Source organism: Emydura macquarii, unplaced genomic scaffold, assembly GCF_026122565.2.
Source record: "Emydura macquarii macquarii isolate MOO-44397 ecotype Brisbane River unplaced genomic scaffold, CSIRO-AGI_Emac_v2 contig_2211, whole genome shotgun sequence".
NCBI lineage: Eukaryota > Metazoa > Chordata > Testudines > Chelidae > Emydura > Emydura macquarii.
The window spans coordinates 321,979-345,066 of record NW_027132348.1 but is presented as its reverse complement, the minus strand read 5'-3'; the positions used below and the strand labels follow the sequence as shown (position 1 = coordinate 345,066).

Here is a 23,088-nt window from a genome sequence, read left to right as displayed (position 1 = left end):
AATAACATTTTTAAAGCTAGGACCTGTGCTTAAGACCTAATTTGCAGAAGTGCTGAGCACTCGGATGCAAATGAAGTAAATGGGAGCTGTGCTTTGAACATGTAAAGTGCCATAAAAATGCTGTACTATGAAAAGTCAGTGTCTCAAGCCCTGGTGCTGTCACTTCTGGCCTGAATTTTCTGTGCCTCAGTTCCCCACCTGTACAATGGGATGATAGTTCTTTCCCACCTCACAGGGAGGTTGTGAAGATAAACACATTAATATTTGCGAAGCACTCAGAATCAACAGCGAGGAGCACCATAGAAATGCCCAGGAGGAAATTAATTCTGTCTTCTGTGTGGGATTTGGAGGATGTATGGCAAATGAAACCTGGGAACACACATTGAATGGTTAAGATAAAAAGCAATATTACTCATTTCCCAAAGAAAGAATGCCCATTGAGGGAGCACCATTCATTCTGTGCACTGAGGGCTTGCTCCTGTGCTCACTCAGTCAATGGAAAAACTCCCATTAACTTCAATGGTGCAGGATCAAGCCCTGAGTGAAGAAGGGGTCCTGTGGAAAAGACAGTATGTGATCTTGTAATTAAAGGCTCTATCATAATGCAGATGCGCAAGAAGGCTGAATTAAGCTTGCATAAAGAACCTTAATTGTGACATTTCCTAACTTTTGGGAGCTTAATTTTCCAGCCTAAATAACATCCTTTTAACACAGATTTATTAATGTAGCTTATATTGCCAAAGCATTCAGAGACCCTAAGCAGGATTAGGGAGCAAGAAGGCATAGACCCTCTTCCGAGGAGTTTGCAGTCTGGGAAGACAAGTGACATACAAAGGGGTTGGGGGAGAGAGATGCAATCATTTTATTCCATCTCCCTCTCAGTCAGTTCAGTTCTGCTCTCCCATTCATATATTCTATGCTTCCTGTTGTCCAATCAATTAAATTCCATCCCCAGATTCTATCTCTTCCTCCCCTTCCCAACGCCATATGCTTACTTCTCAGGCCCAGGCAGCTCATTCTCAAAATTCCTCTTAACTGGCAGGGACTCAGGTAGATATGAGGGAAGACTCCGGGGAAGTGGGTAGGGATCCATGCTGGGGCTCCTGCTGGCTTTGTGGTGTGGCTGCTGCTGGGTTGGGTGAGGGCTCAGCAAATCCACCCCCAAAGTGATTCACACCTCTCCCCATTATTGATCAGGAAGAGGCCTGGCAGCTGCATGATATTCCCTGCTTCTCATGGGTCCCTGCTTAAAGAGCCGAGTGAATCCTCAGTGACCACAGCACTATTGGAGATGGCTGGGAGGTCCTGGCTGCAGCATCTCCAGCTGCTCCCTGGACTGGTAGCAGAAAGGCCCTCTACTTACCCCAGGAACCAGCCAGCATAGCATAGAAGAATGGGGGATCACTGAGTGCCCAGACCACAGGAAGAGAAAACATGGCTCTGCCCCTTATTTTCCTCTGTACAACATCTGTTGTCTCCTATATTTGCCAACACGCCGCCACCTGCCTTGTCCATGTCTCTGGCTAGAAATATCAACCTGAACCTAGCTCACTGTCTGCCTGTAAAGAGACATGGCCCCTATTTTCTTACAATTCCCTTTGAACTTTATTCTACTCTGTTTTAGATACAAGGTATTGATAGACAACATTCATCAGTTACAGTTCTGTTCAAAATTCATAATCTGGCTGTCTGGATAACTCTGATAAATACTAAAACTTCTTGTATGACCTACATACTCACCGTGAAAAACATAAACCATTTAACATCTGGCAAAAATCCATATTCTTTCCAAAATTTAGCAGTAGTGTTGTGGGAAGATTTTTTGAAAAACAAATCTGATTTCAGTAATTATCAAATATGCAATAGTAAAATGAGAAGGCATATTTTACAAACCATCAGAACTAAAAACTAATCAGTGCCATCTCTCAAATATTACAGGAAGCAAAAGCTACCCCTTTTGATGTTCCGATAGAGTCTTACAAAATTTTCTCCTCGAATATCAAAAGAATTAACAGGAAAAACGTACCTTCTCCAATCTAAAAAACCTGAAAACTGATCTTGCCTTTTCACAAGAGACTAAGGCCATGTTTACATCACCACGTATGTTGGCAAAACTTCAGTCTCTCAGGAGTGTGAAAAAAACGCAACCCACAAGCAACATAAGTTTCGCCGGCATAAGTGGCAGTGTGCGTAGTAGTATGTTGGTGGGTGAGCTTCTCCCGCCAACATAGCTACCACCACTCATTGAGGTGGTTTTATTATGCCAATAGGAAAGCTCTCTCCCGTTGGCATAGAGCGGCTACACAAGCTACACAGCTGCACCTGTGCAGCTGTGCTTCTGTAAGCTTGCTACTGTAGACATGGCCTAAACCATTCCCCAAAGAAGATGAAAAACTGAGGAAGCAATGGGTGTTGGATGTATTTAATTCTTTATATTTTACAAGATAAGAGGGGTATTTATTGTTATAAATAAAAAAAGTACCACCTGCCATGCAGTGTTCTTCCTTAGACACAAAAGGCAGAGTTCGTATACAGGCAGGGAAAACAACATTAGACCAAATTACCTTTATTTACACATATTGCAAATGAGCAATCAAAAGCAATTTTTAAGAGTCAAATCTGACTGATTTCTAGCGATGCAGCTGGCCAGGGTATTACAAGAGGAGATTCTAATAATTCCTTTGGATAGCCCTCATAGGGTAATATGGCAGAGAAAAAGGTGAAATGACTGTCAAAGCAAATAGCTAATGCAGGACTAGTAGATAATCACACCTGTTTTTCCAATGGACTCCAGAACATTCATATATATATTCCCATTCACTGTGCTTTTGTTAACAGCATTAGAGTATTGGAGAAATCTCTTTCAGCTCATGTACCAATTAGCTTCTAGCTGATAGGAGCAAGACGTACATATGGAGTTGTTTGGTCCATGTATCACCTGTTCATACAAGATCCCTTAATTTAAACAAAACAATAAAAATAGCTGTAACTAATTCTTCTAACTAACAATGGCAGGCTAGAAACTAATCTACATCTTCTCTGGCAGGCAGCAGAAATGGTAATTAGGGAGAAATGATTTCCCTGAAATAAAATTTAAGGAGATAAAATTTATCCCAGACACAAGTGAAAGAGCTGTATGGCCAGTTAGCACATATGGAAAGCATCTGCAGACTGATCCCTAATCAAGACATTCCTATAGAGATATTGAAATGTAGCACAAATAAACAAGACAAAACATGGAATAAGAAAAACAACAAGATTTCATTAGGAGAAACCCAACAAAGCCTTAGTAGGTCTTGGAAAAGGTCAGAAAAAAACAACCAAACTTGACATGTCTTCCTTCCTCAGCTACAGCAGTCCCCACACAGGATGGTGATATGATACACAGAAATGATCAGATACAAATGATTTCCTCAGATTCTAGGAGAATCTTTATAATTCAGAGCACTCAGCTGCCATATTAGCAAACTCATCTGAATAATTTAAAACTTCCTGTCCTGGAAACCTGAGTGAGACAAAGGAAACTGAAGCTGGCAAAGCGATAAAATCCTTAGTCTTAGGAAAAGCTTGCAGCCCTGATGGAATTCCAACAGAGCGTAATGAAATCTTTACTGCAAATGTGGTTCCCCTCCTTGCTGGAGTTTTTAATTACTTGTTTGAAAGCATACTGTCCCAGTTTTGATGTTAAATTCTAATACCACCCTCAAAGACTCTAAGGTCAGAAGGGACCAATATGATCATCTGGTCTGACCTCCTGCACAACGCAGGCCACAGAACCTCACCCACCCACCCCTGTAATAAACCTCAAACCTATGACTGAGTTATTAAATTCCTCAAATCATGGCTTAAAGACTTTAAAGTACAGAGAATCCACCAGCAAGTGAGTTGTGCCCCATGCTACAGAGGAAGGTGAAAAAAACTCAGAGCCTTTGTCAATCTACCCTGGGGGGAAAATTCCTTCCCGACCCCAAATATGGCGATCAGTTAAACCCTGAGCACGTGGGCAAGACTCAACAGCCAGACAACCAAGAAAGAGTTCTCTGTAATAACGCAGAACCCACCCCATCTAACATCCCTTCACAGGCCATTGGCATATCTACCACCAGTAGTCAAAGATCAGTCAATTGCCAAACTAGGCTGTTCCATCATACCACCCCCTCGATAAATTTATCAAGCTCGGTTTTGAAGCCAGTTAGGTTTTTTGCCCACACTGCTTTCCTTGGAAGGCTGTTCCAGAACTTCACTCCCTGTACCTCAAAAAGAATAAACCCACCAGAAGAATGTTCTCACTATAGACTCCATCTAATTCCTTCAAAATTAAATGTCATAGGATCATCTACCAAATGATCATGGTAGAGTCTCCATCTCTGGCAACTTTTAAATCAAGACTGGATGTTTTTCTGGAAGATATGCTTTAATCAAACAAGCTTTAGTGCAGGGCACTTCTAATGACCTATGTGACACTGGGAGATCAGAGTAGATGATCATGGTGGTCCTTTCTGGCCTTGGAATCTATGGATCTATTCCTCTATACTGATAGTGGATGTATGGCAACAAGGCACTTAGCAACTTAATGGCGGCCTTATCCCCAAATACACAGTTTTTATAACTTAGACAAATGTATTTATAAAAATCACAGATCTAGATATAATTCTAGATCCTTTAGCCTACTTACTAGGGGCTTTCCCACAAATATTATTTGATGAAACAACACAGAGAAATGTGTTCTCAACTAATTATGCCAAAAATATAAATGTAAATGTACAGACTCCATCTCTATAACTGGTTGGTTTGAAAGAATCTGGGACATTCTAGCCCCTGCTACCACTCACACTATTGTGGCTACGCTGGATATGATACAATGTAGGCCCTTTTTTTCCAATCTGTGAGAAGAGAATACCTCATTGATTCACTAGCTGCAAACATATTTGAGAAAACATCAGAGTCTCGCACTGGTTGGCACCCAGATTCCCAGTCATAATGGAATAAATTGCCTGATATGGGCAGAATGGTAATGTGACATGCTTGCAATTGCTTTTATATTGTAATCACACTTCAGAATGGATCAAAGGTGATCCATTTAGCAAAGCAGAAATTTCATTAATATTTCTCTTGCTCCACATGTAATCGTTAGATTAAAAAAAACTTCAAAAAATACAAATTAACAGTTTTCATTTGGAAAAAGATTCTTTACTTCTTTTCTTAAGCAAGTATGCAATATTGCTGTGCTTTGTTAGACAGAGGGATGATCTTAAGTACATGCTTAAAGTTAAGCATATGCCTAAGCGCTTTGCTGAATAGGTGCCTTAAACAATTGCTGTGATTTGCATTATAGATTTCTGCATTTTAGAGGTGGGTGATATGATTCATGTAGAGAGTTTTCTTTTCCATTTAAAATTATACTTGAATTTTAAAAAAACCTAAACACACTTCTAGCAGATTTTTTTACATCACTATTCTAGTATTCCAGAGGGGTAGCTGTGTTAGTCTGTATACAGCAAAAACAACGAGAGTTCTGTAGCATTTTAAAGACTAACAAATTTAATTTCAGCAGGCATAAGCTTTCGTGGGCTTCAGCCCACTTTCTCAGATGAGGTTGGTACCCAGAAGGGTACCCAGACGTCACCTACTACAGGACAGACCCAACAAAGAAAACAATCGAACACCACTGGTCATTACCTACAGTCCCCAGTTAAAATCTCTCCAACACATCATTAAAGATCTACAACCTATCCTAGCAGATGATCCGTCTCTCACTCAGGCAGTGGGCCACAGACCCATCCTGGCTTACAGATAGCCCCCCCAATCTGATGCAAATACTCACCAGCAACCATACACCCTACAAAAAGTCCAATCCAGGAACCTATCCCTGCAACAAACCCCGTTGCCAGCTTTGCCCACACATCGACTTAATGACAGCATCACTGGCCCTAACCATATCAATCACACCATAAGGGGGTCATTCACCTGCACATCCACTAATGTTATATATGCCATCAGGTGCCAGCAATGTCCCTCTGCCATGTACATTGGCCAGACTGGACTATCACTTCGCAAAAGTATAAATGGACACAAATCAGACATAAAAAATAATAACATCCATAAACCAGTCGGAGAACACTTCAGTCTCCCAGGACACTCTGTCTCTGGCCTGAAAGTTGCTATACTTCTATAAAAAAATTTCAAAAACAGACTTCAAAGAGAAACTGCTGAGTTAGAAATGATCTGCAAACTTGACACATTCAAACTGGGTTTAAACAGGGATTTGGAATGGCTCTCTCTTTACAAGAAGTAATTTGCTCTGATTACCCATTCTAACCTCCTACTCAATGGTTGTCATTAGGCCTCAAGTACCCGGCTTTCATCCACCTACCCCATTGTTGTCTATGCCTTTGAATATGTATGTGTTGCCTCCTATATATGTTGCCAATATTTGCTGTATTATTTCTACCAACTGCATCTGAGGAAGTGGACTGAAGCCCACGAAAACTTATGCCTGCTGAAATTAAATTTGTTAGTCTTTAAAGTGCTACAGAACTCTGGTTGTTTTTATTCTAGTATTGCTTTAAGTGCTACCTAAAATTACTAAAACTGAAATATATTTATAAACATTTTCTATTTTTCCAGTTTGTTTACTATGTGCATTTGACATTTTCTATATAGTCAGTTTCACTGTTTCTCATGAATAGTCAACAAGTAATCCCTGCTTGGTTTGGAAGAACATTTTTTTTAAAATACAAAGCTATGATTGTGAAAGTTCAAAGGTCAGCAGGGCCTCAGAAACAGGTGTACCACCTGAAGCTACTTTTAATTTACATTTTTAAAATTGGCTAGATTTCAAAGAGGACAGTCTCCTTTTCAGTTTCTAAAGTGCTTTAGAAATCATCACAATAAAATGCATGATGTATATGTGAGAAATCATTGTAACATACATTGCAGTTAACAAAAAAATCAGATAACAAAACAGTCACTCATTACAGAACAGATCACACCTTGCCATCAATTGCATGGGAAACCCCCACTAAAATCTTTGGGGGGGTTTTGCATAGAAATTGATGGCAGGATTTGCAAAAGTTACGTCAATACCATTGACATGTTATTTTATTTGCTTCACTATTCCTCAAAAGAGAAGAATATCTCATCCCAGAGTGCAATAATATTCTTTCAGGTTGCATTGCCTACCATTAGCATGGCTGCGATGACTTTAAATTGTAATCACACGACCACCTTTTTACCACTTACAAACTGCCAATATCTGCTCCATCTAAAGCGATAAAAGAGTTTTTGGAAGATGAATGAAAACTCTGAGCCAAGGTAAGCTGAAAAATTATAGGGTATCACCGTTAAACAAATAGGTTTAATTTTACACACATTTCATTTGTGTCTATGAAGTAACAGCACTTTAAGTGAAAGAAAAGGAGAGAGTCATACTAATATAGCAGTCAATGGTATAATAACGTAAAGACCTTGGTCTTACCCTTTGTTTTCAAGTCCTTTAATACCTTTGAATTGATGGGCAGTATATCGCTCACTAGTTTTATTTCAATATTTCGAGACGCCAGTTCTAGCAATTTTTCAAAAAGATGCTGGCCCTGGGAAGAATATTAAAGGAAAGCAATGTTCATAAAACAAAGAACTATTCAAATTACACAGCAATAAACAAAAGACACATATAAAAGCAAAATAATATTACCACTGGTCTACACTTACCTGGAGATTCGGCGGCAGTTGACGGGAGTTACGCAGACTACGCAGAGTAGCTTGTGTAACTCATGTCGACTGCTCTGCTTCCCTCCTGTGCACTGTCTACACTGTACTGTGCTACTTAAGGGGGTGGTTTACCAGCGTCGACTTCCTGATCGATTGAGCGAGTCTACACTGACCACTCAATCGATCCAGAAAGATCGATCTGGCGGCGGCGAATTTGCCGCCGTCAATATAGACATGGCATTAGACAGTAACTGGACCAAACAGGAGTTAGTTACTATGCTGAAACCTACCTAAAGAGTGCCTCAACTCCGTTCTTGAAAAAACATTGTGAATGTAAAATTTGCTTCTTACTTATTTCAGATTGTGGTCAGTGGTGTTGCACAGGCGTAACTGAGAAAATTTGGCCCTATGTTCTTAATATTGTATTAACATAGTTTTTAGAATATAATTTCCTTGGATTAAATAAAACAAAGGAAAGGATTAAAAAGGGTGCTGGTGCATTTGTTTTGTACTGAAGAATTAGGGAGGTAGTCCATTGTCACACTAAGAAGGTCCAGTTGGGCACTGGTTAATTTTTCTGCTGATCTTGAATATACACAGTTAAAATAGTAATGAAAATGGCAAGATGTACATGCGTAATATGTCTTTTTCAAACATTCATACCTTTTCTATTTCAAGCCACATTCTGAAGATTTAGCAAAGCGTGAATCTCTCATTGAAGACAAGATAAATGATAAATCTGAACTTTAAAAACAAAGCTATTCTGAGTGCTCCATTTTTTTAAATGCATTTTTAAATTAGAGTATGCAGAAGTCATGGTTTTATTCAATGGACTTAGCCAGGATCCCAACATACACATACACATTTCCCATGAAAGTTAATGGGAGCTGTACATGCACATCCCAAAGTAAAATCTAGCACAAAAACTTAAAAGGAAAAAAAAATAAGCAAGTTTTCCAGAATTATATCGTATTAACATGGAAACATTGACCAGAAACTGATACAAAGTAACCATGCTATGCAACACCAGCAAGAGGAAAAACATCTACAGAACCATGCCAATCAGCACCTTGCATAAAATGTACACCCTTAACAAGTACATCGATTATACTAAAGCCTTAACAGGGTCCACGCCAGGAAAAGGATCCATGCAAAAAATAGTACGTGATCATGTAATTAAATAATAGAATGCATATGCACAAAGGGATGGAATTAAGGTTGCATAGGCATTTCCTAAGGCCTTGTTTACACTACACAGTTTTGTCAACAAAAGTCAGCTTTGGTCAACAAAATAGTGGAGATGTATACACTGAAATGCTCCTCTCACCGATGTATAAGGGTACCATTATTCAGAATAGTCTCCCTAGGTGCTTGTAGTAACCCCCTTCCCCAGATCCTTTGTTCCTTCTTGCCAATTTCCCCTTCCAACCTCTATCCCCGGTGAACTCACCATATTTGGGACTTGTGCCAAATTGTGTGCTAGCCTAGGGACAATGAGAAAGAGGTGTGTGTAACTTTTGTGATTCATGGCTATTAGCACTTTCACAAGACTGTTTCTGTTCATTGTTTCTTTGGCTTCTGCAGATGTGCCCTTCAGTACCCACTCCTCCACAGCAACAGAACACTTCCATCAGATAAGGCAGTGAACCAGGAGGAGTAGGGAGGACATGTTTCGGGAAGTGCTGCAGTCAACAGATACAGCACATAGTGAAACAAGAGCATGGAGGGAGACAATTAAATGAAAGACCGAGGCTGGATAGCATGGAAAGGACACAGAGGCAGAAGTGGATGATAAAGCTCCTGAACGGCCAGACAGATGCTGAAGTCCCTCATTACACTGCAGTCTGAGCACATCTGCGCAAGACTCCCCCTACAGCCAATATAGAACTCCGTTCCATGCCCTCCCCAAACTCCCACACTGCATGTGTTCCTGGTCCCTCGCAGAGTACCATGTGCACTCCATGCTTAGGGATTGGTTTCACAATGAAAGCTAGAGTTACACACAGCTGTGAGAGCCCTAATCGAGAGATTGTTCCTCATTGCCATGTCCCCTATTTCACCAAAAATGTGTGTTTAGTTCTGCTATTAAACGTGCCTTTGAAATAAAATCAGTCTTTATTTGTAACATACACACACCAGTCAGTGCTAACATTCAAACTCAGTGCCTATAGGCAAGAATATTTGTTTAGTACAATTAATGCCCAGGAAGAAAGCACTACAGGGGTTATTCAAGGCAGCAAGTAAACATTGGCTGGCCAAATCATTGTCAAAATGCTCCTTCAAAGCCTCCCTGATTCAAATAGCCACCTCCTGAGCCCCTCTAATAGCCCTGGTATCTGGCTGCTCTAAATAAGCAGCCACACGATCAAACTCAGCGCTCCACTCCAAGGAAGCTTTTCCCCCTTGGCTTCAGAGATATTATGCAGAGTACAGCAGGCTGCTATGACCATTGGAATATTTTCCTCATTAAGGTCTAACCAGCCAAAAAAGGCAGTGCCAGTGACCTTTTAATCAGCCACAGGCATATTCCACAGTCCTTTGGCACCTGCTGAGCCTGTTGTTGAAGCGCTCCTTGCTGCTGTCTATGTTCCTGGTGTGAGGCTTCATGAACCACGGGAGCAAGGGGTTGGTGAGGTCTCCCAGGATCACTATGGCCATTTCCACATCCCCTATTGAAATCTTCTGGTCTGGAAAAAAAGTCCCAGTGTGCAGCTTTCTATACAGTCCAGTGTTCTGAAAGATGCGCGCATCATGCACCTTCCCTGACCACCCCGTGTTGATGTCAATGAAACAATTCCTGTGACCCACCAGCACCTGCAAGACCATGGAGAAGTAGCCTTTTTGGTTGATATAATCCATCGCCAGATGGTCTTGGACCAAAATTGGGCTTTGCGTTCCATCTATCACCCCACCACAGTAAGGGAATCCCATTCCGTCAAAGCCTTCAATTATTTCCTGCACATCACTGAGAGTCACAGTTCTTTATAGCAAGCAGTGATTAATGGCCCTGCACACTTGCATCATTGCAACCTCCAAAGTGGACTTTCCAGCACTAAACTGATTCACAACTACCAGTAGCAATCTGGAGTTGCCAGCTTCCACACAGCGATCGCCACTCGCTTTTCCACAGTGAGGGCAGCTCTCTGGTGTCCTTGCACTGCAGTGCTGGGGCGAGCTCCGCGCACAGTTCCAGGAAGGTGGATTTGCACATACAAAAGTTCTGCAGCCGCTGCTCATCATTCCACACATGCATCATAATGTGATCTCAGCACTCAGTGCTTGTTTCCTGAGCCCAGTACTGACGGTCCACTGTAGGAAGCTGTTCCTACAGCAGCAATCCTGAATTATTTGTTTCCTTGGCAGACAGCAAGGCAGGCATCACTGATTCACTCTGCTTCTCAGTTTATGAAATACTGCAGGACCAGCTGCGCTGTGTTCATAATGCTCATCACCAGACTTGTCAGCAGTTCAGGATCTCTGCTGTCAGGCAGAGATGGCGGGTGCATAGTTTACAAGGATTGTTCAAAAACAGCACAAAACAAAGTCAGAAATCCATGGAATGATGGGACAGGAAGAACTACATCATTGGACACCAAGCACATCCCCATTATGAACTGCAATCCGTTCCCAGAAGTCCAAGAAGCAGAAGGTGACAGAGGGTGGTGAGTTGCTCAGTGGGATAGCTACCCACGATGCAACACTCTCTCATTCTGTGCAAGAGCAACAAAGATGCATGTGCTCCACAGACACAAGGAGCGTTATGTGAATGTTTACAATTGATGTAATTAAAGTGGTTCATGATTGTTGACGTAACTTAAATCAACTTACTCTGTAGTGTAGACATGACACACCTTTGCTTGACTCTGCAACCTAAATAAGGCTGTTTTTACATAGCTAAGGCTCCACTCAAACCCCTTCAAGTCCCTCAGCACCTGCACTGGAGTAATGACCGGTCAGATGTTCTCCCTCCCACACACAGACCTGTGGTGTCAATAGTCTGCACAAGGAAGTAAGAGAGCGTCTTAGGTCCCTTTACTGTGTGGACAGGTAACACAACTCACTATGGAGTCCCAACTCATAATATACTTAGCATAAGTGAAGCACAAGAGGTCTCTGAACCTTTCTGCAATACAGATCCATTCTAACCATTCATTTTCAATGTGCTATATGTATAGAAAAGCAAAATAAGAACAGCGGGCTTTCTAAAAACAAGTTGAAATGCCTTCTCCAAATTATAAAGAAACCAGAGGGCTGTTATTACTGTAAACAGTTGTTTATTTTTACTTTTGTTACATACAAAACCACTACACAGCTCCTGCCTCAGCACAGAGCTCACAGAAACTCTATGAAATGACTGGGCTCTGCTGCTATGAATGCACCAGTGCATCCCAAATGGGGAAATTCCCCCACTGAAGGAGCTGCTAATGGGGCTGCCAAGTTCATCTCTTTTCCAGAACAAGAGTCACCGACCAGCTGGATGTAAGAGGAGAATCAGAAAACATTTTCATTCAAATTACATTCACTCGCTATAAGCCTGTACAGCCTTTCCTGAGATCACTAGATGGCCCTACACACAATATCTCCCCGCTCCTTATGCCCTAACGACTAACGGCATGATCCAACTCCCTCTGAAATCAGTGGGAGTCTTTCTGCTGTCTTCAGTGGGGAGTGGATCCATCTCTTAGCCCTTAGGGGCTCAAAGATGTTTAAGATGGTACTTCTATATCCTGACTGATGACTGCTGGTGCATAGTGAAAGCAGGCATCTACTCTGAAAATCCTGAGCAATATTTTTACTATCAAAACACATGCAATGTTTTAACCCTAGAATAACCAGTTTTCTCTGTCCAAATGTGGTGTTTGTGTTCTTAAATTGTAAAACACTGAAAATCTTGATACAGAAAATGTTAAACAAACCCCAAAAACATGTAATAAAACAGCCGAGGTCATGATGCTAATGAAGGATACGTAGTGGCTGAAGAGAGTGGTAATATGTGCTCACTGTCACGCTGGCTGAATTGGTGGGGGGGGCATTTGTTATATTGTTTAACATCAATATGTCAAAATCATAATAATTCATGTGAGATATGCCATGTCAGGTACTGTTAGAAAGGCTATAATGTGCTAAGTAAGATGATGATGTTTATGTTCATGTGTTATATGAGAGATGGAAGTTATGGATATGTTTGATATATCAGCATTTCAAATTGTGCTGTCTGAGTAACGACTCAGATGGGATGGCCGCAGAACAATAGCCTACTTAATGGCCCATTAAGACATTCCCAGGTGCAAGGGGCCCCGGGGGAAAAGCCAGGGATATACCTGATGAGACACCAGGACTCGCCCATGTGACTCTGGACTCCATCTTAGTTCCTGTAAAACTCCATAAACAGCATGGCCAGGGGATATATAAGGCAGAGGCCTGGGGAATCCATTTTGTCTTTCAATCGGGATTCAGCTTCAGCTACCAACCTACATCTGGATCAAGTCATCTGCAACTGAACTGAAGCTATGAAACAAAGGACTGAGACCCATCCAAGTACTGGATGTATACCAGAGGATTATACAAGCCTGCAAACTCCACAATTCTTCTAGAAACCTGATGTATATGGTCTTTTAAATCACTTGTATGTATCTGATTGCTCTAATCCTTTAACATTTCTCTCATGGTTTGTTCCTTTTGTTTTATAATAAACCTTTAGTTTTAGTTACTAAAGGATTGGCTGGCAGCGTGGTATTTTGGGTAAGATCTAAACTTATATTGATCTGGTACTGTGGCTGACCCTTTGGGGTCAGAGGGAACCATTTTAGTAAAGAGCATAGAGTTTCAATAACTGGTCTCTTTATTGGACCTAGTGGCTGATTGGGAGCCGGAGACTGGAATGCAGTAAAGGGGGCTGTGTGTATTAGTGTACTGGCTTCTTGATAACCAATTTGGGGTATCAGAAGCACAGTTTGTGGCTGGTTGGGAAGTCTGGCTTCAGTGCCACCCACCAGCGCTGGGAGAATCTGCTCTCCTTTTGCAGCCTGCCCTGACCGTGGCATTATCAGGTGGTTACCCTGGGCATGGAAGGGTCACACTCACCATGAGTAAAAATGCTGTGAGTTATTGTAGATATGCAAATGAAAAGATTTGACTTTTGCCTATTTGTCACTGCATGGTCTATGTTCTTGGCAGGTGCTCAAACCCACACAAGCTGAATTTAGACTCTCAAAACAACTATGAAAAAACACTGAACTTTTTATATTTAAAGCCTCTTATATCCTGTTCTAGTAACTAGGAAAATGTTATAAATATTTCCTCAGACAACCCTTAAATGATGCACTGTATTGGTTAAACTATCCTGCTTTCTTTCCATTTAATATTTGGGACTGAATTGGTAATATTGCCTGATATGATTATTTGTAATTTTACTGTTATTGCAAAAGACAAGGGAGAAGGTCTGAAGAGTTTTGTCACGGCTGTCAGCAGCCTTGAAATGTTTCTGTCAAATAAGTGCCCTCATGCTGTTACTCGGGAATTTGTCAGACACTATCAGGCTGCTGTGTGACTATATGACAGTCTTCAGAATCATTTCTTATATAGTCATCTTATGAGATCTGAGAAGAAATCAGGTACCAGATTAAGTACTATGAAATTGCAGCATGCTACTTTTTATCCTTTATCAAATCATGCTTCTTAGGAAGCTGGCTATATTCTCTTGCATTTTGCGCAACCTACTAAAATAACCTACTGAAAAAGGCAAAGTACGATATAATAAAGTATATTTCAGATGAATAAACTGCCATTCTCACGACAGTTTTGGATCTAAATTACCACTGATCCACAATGTCAATCCCAGGTATAGAGGCCACAGCAAATGATGCATTAAAACATCACTGAATTAAAAAATAAAAGTTGAGAAACAAAGGCAATTTCTTCCCTCTCGTCGGATGATCTGATTTTAGATTGGCTGATTTCCCTTGCCTTCTGTTATCTTTATAAGCATGCATGTCTCATTCAAAATAAAACAAGGGAAGTGCAACACAGAGCACTGTATTTATTACGGAAGTATTGTAAACTGAATTGTTTCTCCTTTCAATAACGTGGGTACCTAAAGTTTCAACAATGCTTTACAGTTTTATTTCCATGGAAAAGCAAAAAGTATAATGTACACTATTTTTATTTATTTACTGTGTTAGCATTTTTAATACTTGTCTGATGGCCAACCCTCTGGGTACATTTACAGCTATCAAGCATAATAAAAAAATCATAACATACTGGAAGCAACAGAAAGGAAAAAAACATCCTAAATTTAGTAACCAACACTCATTGTAAAACCGAGAAACTCTTCCAATCTTCCAGCCAACCTTCTAAGGACAAAGGTGTGAGCTTCACTTCTTGTACCTTCACCCAGAGCTCAGAAATGTCTTCCCCAGCCTGTCAATGGGGGGAAGGCTGTTGGTCAGATGAGCAGAAAGAGGACAACCCCTGAGAGGAAGAGGTAAGGAAGGGGCAAGCTTGGCTATTCTGGGCCCTGCCCCCTTCCAGAATGCTGCTTGGGTGGGAAAGAGAGCAGGGAGGAGAAGGACATCTCTCTCGCCCCTACTCTTGCTGGATCTGAAGGCCTGAGGGCATGCACTAAGCCATTCTGCTGGAGTTGCTGCCTTGCATTATAATGGAGGTATAGTTTAACCTGTGAGTCTGAGGGACCAATTGACATTTTTAGGGCTCAGAAAAGAATTTTTTTCCTCACAACAAGACCAACAAGGTGTCTGCTGGTATACCCTGCCTTCCTTGCAGCACTCTGGAGGCCCAGTTTTAGGTTAATAAGGAGTAAGGACAGGATTATAAAGTTATAAATTTATAAATAAGTTTGTAATTTTGTCACAACTTGCAGCCAGTGTCCAGTGCAGGCAAAAAGCTCCTAGGACAGGGCTAGTGGACCCTGTTAGCCTGGAGGAAGAAAGGGAGACCTTACCTTGTTGCCGAGTCAGTCACCCCTTATGTGTACCCTCATTTCCTCTCCCAGAGTGGGGAGAATGCAAGAGCATTCAGAGGTGGGCTAAATGCTAGAGGTTGAACTGAAAATGGCCAATCCCAAATATTGGTTATTTGAAGGCCATTTAACACAACACAGGACCCAAATAAATGCCTGGACTTTGGGGAAGTGGAGGGACTTAGCCTAGTCATTGAAGTTAAACATTAATAAAACTGCCACCTTCTTCTTTGAAATCCATCTTCATGAGTGTTTCATTCTCCTTCACGTTCTGATCATTACACCGAGGTATATGGGTTTTGGAGAGGGTGGAGTACACTTTAATCTCGGCTCTGAGTTTTAGCTGGTTATTTCTGGTACAAGGTGTTGGTTGCTGATGTTATCATTTTCCTGTTGTGAATAAATTATTTTCAGGAGTGTTTAGAACCCGGGATGTCGCCTTCTCCTGCTTATCTTCAGACATATAAAGAAACCAACTGACATCACCTTGTGTGGCAGGATGTTGAAGGCATCAAGGACAATCATCCTCAAAGATTTCAGTATCAGCCTAGATAAACAGCTCAGACAGGAAATGTGAGGTGTAGTGGGGTGGGGGAGTTTACGCACCAAATTAATCCTATCCTGGGACTTGTACATCTGCTTGATAAAGGGATACAAATGGGGGGCTAGCAACTTCTTTCACTTGCAAAAAGCACAGCTTTCCCTCCTTTTCAGCCTTCTCCTGGTTACTGTTAAAACAAGCACCTATACAGGAAAAACTGTGGCAACATAGCATCCTCTGTTGCATGGGGATTAACTGGTTCTGTTAACAACCTCACACCGAATAGTATGATTGCGTGCTTGAATTTTACCGTGTAATTTTTTACAGGTTTCTAGTGTGTAACCTCAAGGGTGCAGATTTCTTGTTAATCTGAGCTAGTTAATCACTAGTGTCACCAAATTTACATCTACCCTGATTGCTGTATTCTAGAACAATGGTCCCCAACTTATGGGTGAGCCCTTCTTGATGGCAAAAGATTAGTCCAGAGGGCAAGGAGAAGTCAAAGAGAGGAAAGGAATTCTGGGAGTGAGGAAAATGACATGATCCTAAAATGCACCCCATTCCCCACTGCAGATCTGCTGGAAGCTATCCCTGAAAGTTTCCTTTTCCTAGTCCCATCATCTCATAACTAAGGTGGCCAGGGGAGGAACTCTTGTTCTATAGGTTTTGGAAGCAGTCGAGGACCTTTTGCCTGCTCCAAATGTGAGAAGGCATTAGAGGAAGAAAAATATACACAACATTTTATCATACAGATGTTTGTTCACTTGTATTTCTGTACTGTAGAAGGCTGTACCAGCACTAAACATGGTAGAGTCATGATTTACAGCTGAAGACTCCAGTCTTATCAGCATTATATGCTTAGACCCAAGAGTGCAGTGGGCTGTGACCCTGAGGAGTCAGTAGGAAATTATTATTAATTTGGATTTATAACCAAAAAAAAAAAAAAAAAAAAAAAAGGTGCCTATCAGAGACAGTAGGTAAATTATCACAAATCAAAATAAAGACATCCAACAGCAAACTCCATAATATATATGTTAAAGGAAAAAAATATTAACTAAACCTTATGGCAACAAAACGAGAAAAAGCACTCAACCCTCCTCAAATATTCTCCTCCAAGGAACACATCTCTCTCAAAAAAGATTTGCATTGCAGCATGCTCTGAAGATCAACAAATTTGGGCTATTCCAGAGCAGGTTGTCGATGAGTTCCAAAGTATAAGGGCCTTCATAGAGAATGCCCAATCCTCCCTCGGTTTCTGATCAAACAAATACCCATACAAGGAAGCATCAGTAATACTCAGAGCAGACACATGAACCAGTATATCTACTTGGCAGTTTCTGATCTAGTTGCTTTATCTTCATTTTTCCCCATTGCCTAGTTTTATGCAAATTTCAGTTTATCAAAACTTGCAAAGACTTGAGGAGACCTCAGTTTTACTTTTGTGAATTATTAGATTGCACTTATCAAAAATTTCAAACTCTTCTGTGGTTGCTTTCCCATTTGACAAGGAACTTTGATTTTCCCAAACAAGAAAATGCAGAAGAACTCTTATTTAACTAAAACACATTTTTTCTTCTTTCCTGCAATAACCTGGGTGGCATATTTTGGGTGGAGGATACTTTGTTATGTTTGGAATCCATCTCTGAAGATTTCTTCAGCATGTACACCAGCCAATAACTAGCCCTTTGGGATAAAAAGATTGGGTTGATAAAAAGATCTATTGACTGCTCTATCGCTCTGTCAACTTTGCTGTGCAACAGAGAAAATTATAGACTTTTTTTTGCAGTCTTTAGTGAAAGTAATCACTGCTCTAAACCTGTCAGCAGGCAGAAATAAATAAATTGAGGTAAACATTATGAAAACTACATTTACTTTTGCTTATTTAAATTTTGCATTTAGAGACAGGGAGCAAATCTGTCAGCCTCCCAATCCCTCACCTTACCTACTCTGTAATGACACTCATAGTTGTAATTTTTGCTTTACAGCTGAATGCACCACAATGAATGAATTTGACACAACTCCCAATTTTTCAGTTTGCTATTTTTGTTCTCTGTTTCAGGTTTTTTAGACTCTGCTGGTTCAGAAATAAATGACGTTGAATTTTTTCAGATGAAAATGTTTGGTTTTTTAAAATTCATGAATATACCAATAACTGTGAACATCTAAGACATTTTCTCTTAGAATTCATCTCCTTGAATGATAGTGTCTGGGTTTGAAATATCTTAGAAAAGAAATGTAAATAAAGTTAGATGAATAATTACATTGTGGAATGTCTCGCTGCTTTGACATACATGGAGTTTATTCAACAATTATATTCGAATATTTACAAGTATTCTAAAAGAAGAGTGTGGGATACATTGTCCTTTTGGCTGCCCACCTCAGTTTGTCACTCATTTAAATCAATATATAAATGTAGATTTTAGGGCAGCATGTGGTTCTATATGTTTTTAGGAAGAAATGGAATTATACACAGTTCTATTGGGGTTATAAACTTCCTGTTTGGGAAAAAGGAGAATCCAGTTCATGACTGAAAATAATGGCCATCCAAAGCACCACATTTTATTTGTTTAGAATACTGATCATTGTTTGTTATGCAGTAAATGGAATTCTGATGGCATAGCATGAAAGGACTAGAAAGAAAAAGGTTTGTGACAGCGTAATATGGTAGATTCCTTATAATTGAAATAGTTTCCCCATCTATTATTTTTCACTGGATTCCCTGTCTGAACTGAACAATCTTTGTTTCCCCAAAGACTCACACAGTTTAAGCACTAGAAGATGTATACTCTACTTATAGGGTCTGAAACATCTTAGTTCACCAGGGTGAGACCATTCAAAAATGTATTCTAGTAGTCTATCCCAGAGACCTGCATTTACATGCTCAGTATTTGATGTAGCATAATGGGGAATGCATTTTTGTCCTTTACTCCATTAGATAGGAACTCTTGTTATTTTGGGAGATTCTGATATCATAGAACCAGAACAGTCAGAGAAGGAAAGTATGGGGATAAATTTTCAAAGAAGAGACATGGCCTATTTTTTGTGTGTGCAATTCTGTCCATCTATTTTGACTGCAAAAATAATATAATTATTTGTTCCTCTATGATTTCTAGGCAATAAACAAAAGAACGAGCTTTGATATAGTACTTTTCATCAGTAGGTCTCAAAGAACTTTATGTCATAATCTCCATTTTATAGATGGGAAACTCAGAAAGAGAGAGGAAGTGACTTGCCCAAGGTCACCCAGAAAGCCAGAAGCAGAGCTAGGAATAGTCCTGGCCTTTCTACTTGGCCACACAATTACTATGTGATTCCTAAGTGTTCCTTCCTGCTCCTGCACATTTTGTTATAGTGGAGTGGGGACAATGGTGGTGCTTTGAAGTATTTAGTAGCTAACAGGGCCAGTGAGAGAAATCTCACCCATGGTTTATGTCTGTTTGATTACATCTGTCTGGTGGTTACAGTAAATTAAAGTGTGAGAGAAAACTGGTGTGTCTCACACCCTGCCCTACCATCCCCCACAAGATGCAGCCCCCACTGCCATTTCCAGCGTCTCCCCCGCTCCCATCTCATTAAGCCATTATTTCCCACTGTAGAAGCCATTAACGTGTAAGAAGTTGCTCCTTGCTCTCTTCATGCTGCTGCATTCACATATCACAGGGAGCAGCTTACTGGAGCATCACACGCTACCTTGGTTATAGTAGCCAGATTTGTACACTGAGCTAGGCTCCTCACTCCAACTAACATCTCCAGATGGGACTCTTGACACTGCTTCAATCAGATTTCCCAGCCATGCCCCAGGTCCATCCAGTCCACCCTCCTCCTACCCGCTCCCATCCACCCACCCATACACTTTAGCCAGCTCCCACTCCCTTCCCACACAGGAGTGATGTACATCTGAACAATTAACTTTTTGGATTTCAGGTGTTTAAATCTGCATTGCCTATGCCTCTCCCTCTCCTCCTTGCCCAATCCCAGCGCACTTAGAGGGACAGGAAGAGGGTCTCAAAGACACCCCAAGAGGAACAGGGTCCTCCATATCCCAGAACATACAGGGACCAGGATGATTTCTGTGTAAAGCAGAAAGGCTATATGTTGCTGGTTTTCTTTTCCACAGCCATTATGGGCATTTTCGGAATCATAACTGACTTGATACCTATCTTTGGGATAATGATATACAATAACCAATTAGTTAAATCAAGAATATATTTATTAAAAATCAAAATTTTAAACCCAACAAGTTCTGTGGCTAGCAGTCTGGTCACTGCAGACATGCAAGCAACAGAAGATTCTCTCTCTCTCTCTCTCACTCACTCACTTTTGCATAAGAGTTTTACCTTTTTTCCTTTTCCTACTTCTCCCCCACACACACTTGCTATATTCTAAAGGTTAGGGGTGTAATGGGTGGGGTTTGTTTTTACCTTACCTTTATTTACAAAGTTACTTTTTATATTTACAACAGGCATAGCCCTGTTCAAAAAGATGCTAAACCTTATAAATTACTGCTATATTAAAATACTACATTAAATACTCCATAACAAAGGCAAATAGTGTTAATTAGCTCTGTTTAAGATATATTATTTACATTTAAAAATAAAGCTTTTAACATGGGTTTATAGGCAACCAATTTAAATTTATTAAGCCAAATTTAGGTTAAAAGCATTTTGCTTTGCCTGTTTTTCTTGTTGAAGACAAATAAAACTGCTAGGGAAGTTATTTTCCCTTTTGTGTATAGCAATATATTGGCTGCTGGCCAAAAATACCTTTAACTTTACAATTACTTGATAAATTATTCAGATGAACGGAATCTTAATGGAATCTTTTAAAAGGTAATGTATTTCACACATATACTTTACATAATTTTTTCTACTTTATTACACCTGGCAGTCCTCCCCCACTGGGTTACAAAATGCATAATTACAAGGCCACTAAGACTTGTGAGTAACTAAACTTCCATTATATTCTGATAAACAAGAGATTTCTTCTTTTGGCCTTTTGAGACTCCCACTCACTTGACTGTTCCTTTACTTGATTTTGAAATTTCTTACAATCAGATTTTAGGGATTGCACCTTTTTCCTGAAAGGATGTCCCTACTAAATAACTAACTATTACTGCCACCTTAAAGGAGAGAAGCCAAATAAAGTTATCATTAATAGAGCCCACCTCCAGGGCTTTTAGATATTGTTAGGAAAGTGTCCCTTTCATATCCTTATTTGCTCCCTTATACAACTGATTTTCTTTTTTTGTTTTCACAAAACCCTTTTAAAATCCTCCACAATTCACAGCAGGGAGTGTGTCATTTTCTCCATTCTCTATCTATCTCAAGGAAGCTCTTGTGGTGCTTTCTTCCCCTTCAGCCGGAAATCCTTCAGTCCAAGATGGGCTAGTAATATATAATCACCACTTGGAGTATTGTAACCGAGGTGTCCCACACAACTTCCCTCAGTCCTCTGTCAGGGCACAGTCCAAAGAATTCTGATATTTCAGAGACCTTTTGGTCTGTAAATGACTGTGGGGCACTAATGCTACTGCTTACTCACTTAATATCTGGTACCACTATCCATATATCACAATATCTATCCATTAACATTTGCACATTAAAAATTAAAGTAATTCCCTACTTGTGGAACTGCCAAATGACCAGTCAATTACAATTCACTTCTTTTTCACAAAAGCTCCACTCAACCCCCGAAGTCCTTTCTGGAGGAATTCTAACCTGTGTTTATCTTCTTGAGAAACAAAAGGGAACTCACACCCATTCTCTTATTTCTTATCTTTTATTTCTCTTTTCTTTTTTTACTCTTTATTCTCTTTATGAGCTCATAACTTCACAATGACAAGAGAAAAAGAGAGAGAACTGCACAAGAATAAAACAGGAACTGAAAAGTGGAGGTGCCATTCCAGGTTGGTTACACTGCCGTGGCAGTTTGCTCTGCTCAGGGTCAGATTCTGAAAAGGATTTTATCCCCAAGGTAGCACCAGTGATAGTCTTGACCTATCCCTGTCTCCCTAGAGGATGATGATCTTCTCTATGTTCTCTCTACCATCCCACCTGGGGTGTCAAATTTGTAACCGAACTGATGAATTGGTGTATTGATTAATCTCTTAGTACTGCAGTGGTCAATAAGGGTTGTCCCGAGTGGCTACAGCATCATTATTTTCTGAAGATTATTATCAGTATCATTAGAATGAGAGACCCAAGGAGCACACGAGAAACAATTGCAATTTATCACAAATTCCTTTATTAACAAATACACTAAGCAAAGAGACAACCCCACAAATACTGAAATACAACAGCAGATAGAGAGACAGTACAAAGTGTTTAGCCCTATGACTGCCATCGCTCACATCTCTGAGCTGGGCAACCCTGAGTGTCAGTCATTATCTCTTCCTCCTCACCAAAGACTGTCATCCTGGTGTCTCCCAAGGCAGACAAACCCCGATAAAGCTTTTATAATGTGTTGCTCTGACACCCACCACAGTTGATACATATTGATAAGGTTTCAATTCCCTTTCCTTATCTATACTTCTACAGCCCACTAAATTTGGGGTGGCCACTTTCATAGGCTAGCTTGTTAGTTCCTGTTATACTTACTAACATTTATGTCACACCATAACAACTTGTGGATAGCACACTGCTGAGGCCCTCTGTCAGGTTTTAACTGGTACATTACAATATACTTTTCCTAAATATCAGCACTTAACACATCTATTCCTTGACTGTTTCATCTCTTAACATAGGCTGACATGAGTAATTAATCAATGAGTCACTCTATCTTTAGGGCTGAGGGCTTAATTGGCTAAGCTAAATATTTTACAGGCCTGAAGCCTGCAGGCCCTGAATTACAGCATTAATTA

At 40.3% G+C, this 23,088-nt stretch overlaps 1 protein-coding gene across 3 annotated transcripts in view; it reads right to left on the bottom strand.

Moving 5' to 3' along the window:
• Nucleotides 1–23,088, bottom strand: part of LOC137161002 (inactive phospholipase D5-like) — a 178,701-nt gene that overhangs the window by 30,282 nt on the left and 125,331 nt on the right. For 2 of the 3 annotated variants that reach the window (XM_067560012.1, XM_067560011.1), the window contains exon 5: nucleotides 7,478–7,592. In XM_067560012.1, the coding sequence (XP_067416113.1) occupies nucleotides 7,478–7,592 (115 nt within the window). The remainder of the gene's footprint in view (nucleotides 1–7,477; nucleotides 7,593–23,088) is intronic. The other variant, XM_067560013.1, reaches the window with a different exon arrangement.